The 8,147-nt window shown below is 45.5% G+C and overlaps 1 protein-coding gene across 1 annotated transcript; it reads left to right on the forward strand.

Moving 5' to 3' along the window:
* Positions 1-25: 25 nt before the first annotated feature.
* On the forward strand, positions 26-7,267 carry gyg2 (glycogenin 2). The gene is made up of 12 exons (XM_034099507.2): positions 26-188; positions 808-946; positions 1,030-1,204; positions 1,740-1,902; positions 2,030-2,156; positions 2,390-2,549; positions 2,812-2,967; positions 3,206-3,325; positions 3,486-3,617; positions 3,767-3,874; positions 6,386-6,478; positions 7,010-7,267. Exons 1-12 carry the CDS (start codon positions 182-184, stop codon positions 7,133-7,135), a joined length of 1,506 nt encoding a protein of 501 aa, XP_033955398.1. The 5' UTR covers positions 26-181; the 3' UTR covers positions 7,136-7,267.
* The last annotated feature ends 880 nt before the right edge of the window (positions 7,268-8,147 follow it).

Here is an 8,147-nt window from a genome sequence, read left to right on the forward strand (position 1 = left end):
GTCACTTCCTGCTGCGGTGTCACATTCATCCTGTCAGTATTTAAGGTTCCGCAGCAGCGAGAGAGATGTGCACCTGGGACCCCCGCTGACTGCTCCTCACACCCCCAACGAGAGGCCTGCTCAGTGAAGGGAAGCTAACTCGTATGTTCTGGATAAAGAGAGCGGATCTAACGCACGGAACATGTCAGGTAGGTGATCGTGTGTGACCTAAGTGATGTGTATGATGACATTGTACTGCTTTTTGTTGAGTTCTCTTGAGGAGGTAGTGTCCTAGTTGACCCTTTCTGCACATTTAAAGAGACTTTGATCTGAGGGGCACACTGTTGTTGGATTACACGGAGTGCACTCTAGTGACCCAGCTTGATTTGAATCAGAATAGACTCTCCTGTAACTCTACACGCAGCCCAGAGATGTCTTCAGACAAAAGCGCACGAGCTTCTGCCTCTGACCACTGGCTCAGTTACAACTACATGCCCCCACCCTTATGTTCACCCATAATGGAAAACAAGGCACCAAAATAACCATTCGTGTCATTTTGTGTGAAAATTGCTTTCTTAGGAGCAAAATATAATAATTCTTAACTGTAAGGATACTAAAACTGTCAAATAAAGACGTATGCAGACACACAATCATAAATATATATATTTTGTTATTCTCAAAGTGTAGTTTTGGAAAATTATTCAACCTTTAAAGTCGATTGCTCTTTTGGAAAGTGGTATACACGTCTCTTAGCAACCTATTTACAGTGATTCTTAGGTTTTAAGTGTATATTTAAATTGTTTAAACCTTGTGGTGACCATTTTGTAGGTAGGGAGGCCTTCGTCACCCTGGCAACCACAAACTCCTACTGCATGGGAGCTACAGTGGTGGCCAGAAGTTTGCGGCGCCACGGGACGACTCGCAGCATCGTCGTCATGGTAACACCCAATGTCTCAGAGCAGTCAAGGTGAATGATTTCATTTCTCTGGCATATAAACTGAATATATGGCATTTGTATAATTCTCACCGTGTCATGTATGTCGTCACCAGGCTGGCCCTGCAGAGTGTCTTCGACGAGGTGATCACCGTGGACGTGATGGACAGTGAGGACCGTCTCAACCTGTCCCTGCTGGGACGTCCTGAGCTGGGCATCACCTTCACCAAGATCCACTGCTGGACTCTGACCCAGTACAGCAAGTGTGTGTTCCTGGATGCCGACACACTGGTGAGTCCTGCTGCACACACAGAAACACATGTGTAATATTGTACTGTGAAATACATCATTATGTCCAATAAGTGCACTCTGTGTGTTTGATGCTGACCTGAATCTATCCTCACTGAAGGAGCTGCAACAGGAAATGCTTGTAGCTCCTTCACATTAAAAGAATTCCATTGGCAAAAGAGCCAGGTCACTTTTATTATGAAGGAGCTTGGGGAAAATGGAAAAGCGATCATGGGGAAAAACAATGTTGTACACATGGCAGTGTAGCATGAGGAAATGCAGGCTCAATGGCCGTACTCTCCGATCACTATCTGGAGTTATCTATCCCTGTCCACCAGTAAACACCCGTCAGTCTCTTTGAGGGTCACTCATCATGTTCCTATAGGAATCAATAGTCCCCCTGCCTCTGTGTGCTCAGTGTCAACATGTTCTCATGTTAAACACGGAGGAACAGGCAGGGTTCTCAAGGTTGTGTGTCACAATCATAGACTGTATATATAAAGGTCACAATATATCATGTCCCACACTGTCCTCTCAGGTCCTGTGTAACGTGGACGAGCTGTTCCACAGAGACGAGCTGTCGGCGGCTCCGGACCCCGGCTGGCCCGACTGCTTCAACTCCGGGGTGTTTGTGTTCAGACCGTCCCTGCACACACACCACCGCCTCCTGGAGCACGCCCGGCAGCACGGCAGCTTCGATGGTAACCCGTGACGACTCTTTGTTCTCATTATTATCATCACCGACAATAAAGAATAACACAGTGAGACTTATATCACTCCATCTACAATGACTACTTTTGTAATACTGGTGACATGTGTTGGCTTCAGGAGGGGACCAGGGCCTTTTGAATTCTTTCTTCAGCGGCTGGCCGGTGGAAGACATCAGCAAACACCTGCCGTTCATCTACAACCTCAGCGCCAGCTCCCTGTACAGCTACCTGCCCGCTTTCCAACAGTGAGCCCCCCCCCCCCCCCCCCCCCCACACACACACGCTCTGTTTTATCCATCACAAGTTTCAAAGGCCTCATTGTTGTCGTGTACTAAGTGTAGCCCATCATTTATATCCGTTAAAATAACACGGTAATCACTAACGTAACTGCTCCTTTCTGTGGTGTGTCGATACACACCAATTATATAACTCTGCTGCAGTGTGCACAGACATCCTGAGCTACAGTTTGCTCCTGCAGGTTTGGCCACGATGCAAAGATTGTGCACTTCCTAGGATCAGAGAAGCCCTGGAGCAGCAGCAGCCAGAGGGAGGGCGGCCACTCACACATGGAGCAGTTTGTGTCTCTGTGGTGGAGGGAATACAACACGGAAGCATCTGCAGCAGAGACGCCACAGCAGGTACTTGAGTGTATCTATCTCCTCTCCACCACTTGTGTCACTCCTGGTTGTTGTGCAGGATGTCAGCCATGGTCCATGTTTGGCAGGGGCTCTGCAGATTTCCCCTCACTGGAGCAGAACATCCCTCTGATGAGTCCCCCCTCTTCAGCCACGGAGTTTGGCAGGAGCGTAGACATGGCCGAGCGGCCAGACGCCACACATGGCTGCCTGGCTTGGGACTGGTGGTTTTCCAAACACTAAAACACCCTCCCTTGTTTTGCAGACCCAAACCAAAGAAGCTAAGATGCCAGTTGTGCTGAAGATGAAAAAGAGAAAGGCCAAGTTGCCAGTGAAAGGAAAACTGGTCAACTCTGGTCCACTGCCAGCACATCTTACCCCGCTTCAAAAGGGGCGCCATGCACCGCCTGACCCAGAGATAGTAAGCACATTCATCTGTTATGGGTCACTAATGGATATTTTGTTGATATGTGTAATTATTAGCTTATTCTTTTCGTTTTTTCCAGCATAAGTAGCTCTTTTTAAGGGAAAAAAGGTGAGATAAAGTCACTGTATTTTTGAGGCCAAACACGTTTATGCGGTATCTGCAGCCAGACACCACATATGTCTGCCCGGCCAGGGACTGGTTCCATCACTAAACGTCCTCCCTTGTTCTGCAGGTCCAAAAGCGAAAAGCCAAGGTGCCAGGGAAAGGAACCTCAAACATTTCGAATTCAAAATGGCCCACAAATCTTCTCCCTCTTCAAAACGAGCTCCGTTTACCATCCGACCCAGAGACAGTAAGCTGCTGCACCTCTTCACGTTTGTGTTACTGCTTATATACGGTTATATTAACATCTTATTAACGTCTGATTCCTTGTGTTAAATATTCTATCGCCACATATGTCTGCCCGGCCCAGGGTCTGGTTCCATCACTAAACGTCCTCCCCTGTTCTGCAGGTCCAAAACAGAAACGCCAAGGTGCCAGGGAAAGAAAACTCTAACATTTCAGATTCACTGCCCGCAAATCTTCCCCCGCTTCAAAACGAGCTCCGTTTACCATCCGACCCGGAGACAGTAAGCCCAGAGACAGTAAGTGTCACTGCTTATATCTGATTCCTTGTCTTAAATATTCATCCATGTAATGTTGCAAATGGCGATACAAGAAAAATGCCTTTTTGCTCTCCCTTTCCAAGTGATTAATTTGCTCTACATCCTCCCTTGTTTTGCTGATCCAAAAGAGAGAAGCCAAGGTGCCAGTGAAAGAAATCTTGGACATTTCCGATTCCCTACCAACGCCTCTTCCCCCGCTTCTTAACGTGTTCGATGTACCGTCTGACACAGAGACAGTAAGCTGATGCGTCTGTTCACCTTTGTCTAACGTCGCTGCTGGATATAACACAAGGTGTTGCTCTTAGGGACAACGTCAGAATAAGTATCAGAACTTCATGACATACAAGAATCAGACATACGCATACAGGGTTCAAACAAGGACTTAACAGGATAGCAGGACTTACTGTGTGTATGATGAGGGGATGAAGGTCAGGTGGTTGCAGGGATGATGGGGAGCAGTAGGAACTAACTATAGGCCAGGACAGACGATCAAAACTGATGGGAAAACACTAAAAGAAAGGAAGTAAAAACAGACATGAGGTGAAAATACTTTTCAAAATAAAACAACAGAACAACCAAAGACTGGTCTCATGACCTTTATGCAGGGGCGGACTGGGACTACAAATCAGCCCGGGACTCTCGACCGGCCCACTTCGGTACCGCCGGCCCACCGCGGTACCGCAAGTAAATACCGCTAGTAAATACCGCTAGTAAATACCGCTAGTAAATACCGCTAGTAAATTGTCGGGGGGACTGGGGGGGTAGACAATTTACTAGCGGTAGACATTAAGGGTAAATAATGTGGACTTGTATTATCATTGGCCCCACCATTGTAACCACTGGCCCGGAGCATTCGTCCAAAAAAAAAAAAATCGACTAATAATGAAGAAAATTAACACATTTGTTGCAATAGTAATGTATGCACTAACGACATTACTACGTGTACTACAACATTTTAATCATCAGTTCTTCCTCATTTTCCTCAATTGTTCATATTTGGTTTATTAAAATAATGATATTGTGGTCATTGTTAAAAAATGTCTGCTATTATTATTATTATTTGTATAATGCACTTTCTGCCTTCCTGTCATTAGGAGTTAGACATGTAATGGCTATGTAATAGATTAGATTAGAACCTTCATTATCCTAAACTGCTGGGACATTTCGCCAATACCTTTTTATATGGTCTACTCTTCACTTACTTGTCAGCATAGGTCGGCATTGATGTACAGAGCCGACAGAAGACCTTGTTTATATGGGCATCATATGGAGAGGTGCAGCAGTGACGCGTCCTGAAACCAGGAAGTAAGCTGCTGGTTCCCTCGACAAGGGTTTTGGAAAATAGCTGGAAATAAGGTCTGTGGAAAACAAACCTGTTTGATAAATGCACGTTTTGTTCAGCCGGATAATCTCCACATGTCTACCCTACTTTTATAATTTTCGAATCATAAATCTAATCGATAGATTATAAAAAGTTTTTAGGACGCGTCACTGCAGCCAACTCCATCGATCAAGCTGGCTGACACTTTCTCTCCCTCTTCTTCTCATGCTCCCTGTCACTCTCCTTTAATTCCTCCGGTGACTTTCTTTTATTTGAAGATTGTTTTTTGCCCGGCGCTTGGCCGGTTACCGCTGGTATTAAAAACATTTGGCGAATGGTTAGGTGGCGCGATAGTCTGTAGTGAAGCAGCGTGCTCCTGCTCCCGCTGCGCTCCGGAGCAAACAGCTGTTTGCTTTTCACCCAACAAAAACGACAACCGACTCACGGAACGCTATGTTGTAGCGTTGATAAACGAAACAATTTAACTAAATTGCTAGTCAAAATACCAATACCACAGGACCATTTTTATATTTTTAGTGGCCCGAGCGGGCAAGTGGAAAGTACGTTATGCTGGCCCGGGGTGTCTAAATAGTGCTTCCGGGCCAGCGGGCCATTTAATGTCGAGCCCTGCCGGTTACCGGCCGGCCCACATCGTCCGACCGGCCCACTTCAGTACCGGCCCATCGGGATTCGTCCCGAACGTCCCGATGGCCAGTCCGCCCCTGCCTTTATGGCTCACACACTTCTATAATCAGAAGTTCTAGTAGCAGCTGTTTAATTAAGTTGCTGAACTAAGTGAAGGGACAGACAGAGATGTTTCTCAGGACCAAAATGTAGCTAAAAATGTGATTATTGGAAACATGTTGTTCCGAGTCTGCTGCATGAGAAAATAGGCCACTATTGCCTTACACATACAGAGATGGGTCTATAGCAAGTTAGCCTAGCTTAGCATATAGACTGGAAGCAGGGGGAAACGGCTAGCTCCATTAAAAGAAAACGTAACTCGGAGTTCATTTGAAATATTTTGTGCCGCTGAGAAAGTAGTCATTAGACATATTTGCAATCAATCCACGAATTAGCTTAATGAATGACCTCATTAGCATCGCTGCTTGTGTTTTGAATACATCACGGTGAATGTGATGGGGGTATTTAGGCAGCTCAAGGGCCTCGTGTTAGCTCCTGTTAATTTACCATTTCTGCTTGACTGCCTCTGACTGGAGCTGAACAAGAAACACGGCGTCTGTTATCTGTCACAGCTTCTCACTGCGTTGGTTTCATTCATTTCCACTTGATGCAGTGTGCTTAAACAAGCTTGTAAGATAAGCCTGAGCAGACCATGAGCATACATCAACAGTGTTATCACGCAGTGCAGGAGGAGAGCTCATTCGGCTGCCATTATTGTGCTAAAGAATGACTGTGTGTACAGGGTTCTGAGGAAGAGACCCATACCCAGGACCTGGCTTCAGAGGAAGAGGAGCCTGAGGACAGCGATGACCTCTCTGATATTGAGGAACTTCCTGTACGTTTCACTACCTGCTTCAAATACTGCTCAGGGTTAAAGCCTTTGTAATGTGCAGTGGTGGGGGGGTTATTCAGATGGATAAGTTAAAGTACCAATATGTAGAAGTACTCCAATCAAAAGTACAATATCTGTAATAGTACTAATTCCACAGAAAACAAATCCTCTATCTGATATTTTATTACAATATTAAGGTGGCAATATTGTGGCGTAAAGTAGCATTTTACAGTTGTAGATACACTGTAAAAAAGTGTGTCACTTGTATCTAAGTAAGTCATGTAAACTGCTAGATAATGTAGTCGAGTAAAACGATATCATATTCCTCTGTACTGTAGTATAAACTAGCATTAAAGGGTAATACCCAATAAAGTACAAGTATGTGAAAATAAGTATGATATTTTAGTAAATGTACTTGGCTAAATTCCACCACTGGACTCAGGTTAAAGTGTTTAAAAGAAGAGCATGAAAGAAATAAAGCTAAACATGTGCCTGCTTTTCCCTCCTGTTCCCCCCCCTCCCCGATGGTGTCAGAGGGCGGAGGAGACAGAGGCCGAGCGGCTGGAGCACCGCCAGCTGTGGGAGGCGGGCCAGGCCGACTACCTGGGCCGAGACGCCTTCAAGAACATCCAGAAGATGCTCGACCGCTTTCTGGACTAACTGCTCACACACAGGAACCACTCCGCTACCAAACACACCTGAGCCAGCGATTACTCTTGGCCCAGTGCTCATAATACATGACTGATTTATGACTAACTAATAAAGCATTTTTGAAATGTCGTAAAACACCAACATCTCCACATTGTGAGTGTTCCAATGTTCAATAGTGGGGATTATTTGTTTTGTTTTTGTGTGACTGATTCACAATTTCCTCATGTCATTTGAGTGAGATAAACAGAAAACTGTCACATGCAGACACACAGTGAGTGGATTCTTCCAGCAGGGGGCACTGTGGCTCTTCTTCCAGAACGCTCCACCATGGGGAGCGGGAAGACCTGAAGAGATGCTGTGTGATGCTTACCCATCATGGTGCGTGTCCTTTTCATACGCTTCCTCCTATGACAAGGCTCTATAAGGCAACCTGGCCAGCTCGACTCCCATCCATCAAGATTAAAGTGGGAGAAGATGCTGGTTTCTCCTGACCTCCTCGTCCATTAGGCTCTGAAAAGGCAAATAGAGTCCCTTCAGATGCTGCTGGGAATACTTAAGTTGACTTCTACAGAACAAACTACAATTTACATGAAAATGGTAATGCTCAAGTTTGTCAAAAATAGTATGTACCTTGAGTAAATGTACCCAGTAGTTTGCTCTCAGGTTGAGTGTGAGACGTGTCCCTGTAATGATCAGCTGGAGTCCACTCCCGTGTGTGTGTGTTGTGTGTGATTAGCATAAATATGACCTGTCAGCCTCCTTCATGCTGCTAATTACAAGCAGGGGAGGACAAAGTGTGTCCTCACATGCAGCACACTGATACTGATGAACCAGGGCTTATAATCACAGTAATACTATTGAAACCAGTACAGAAGTCAAGCTGCAGTTTGTTTATGGTTCAACAATAAACAAGATGTTTTAATGTGGGGGCATTTCCTCGCGATTAACCCCAATTGCAGCATTTTGAACTCCTTGCACAAACAACGCTTTAATACTAACAAACATGTATCTCTTCTACAAC

This window comes from Pseudochaenichthys georgianus, chromosome 2 (assembly GCF_902827115.2).
Source record: "Pseudochaenichthys georgianus chromosome 2, fPseGeo1.2, whole genome shotgun sequence".
NCBI lineage: Eukaryota > Metazoa > Chordata > Actinopteri > Perciformes > Channichthyidae > Pseudochaenichthys > Pseudochaenichthys georgianus.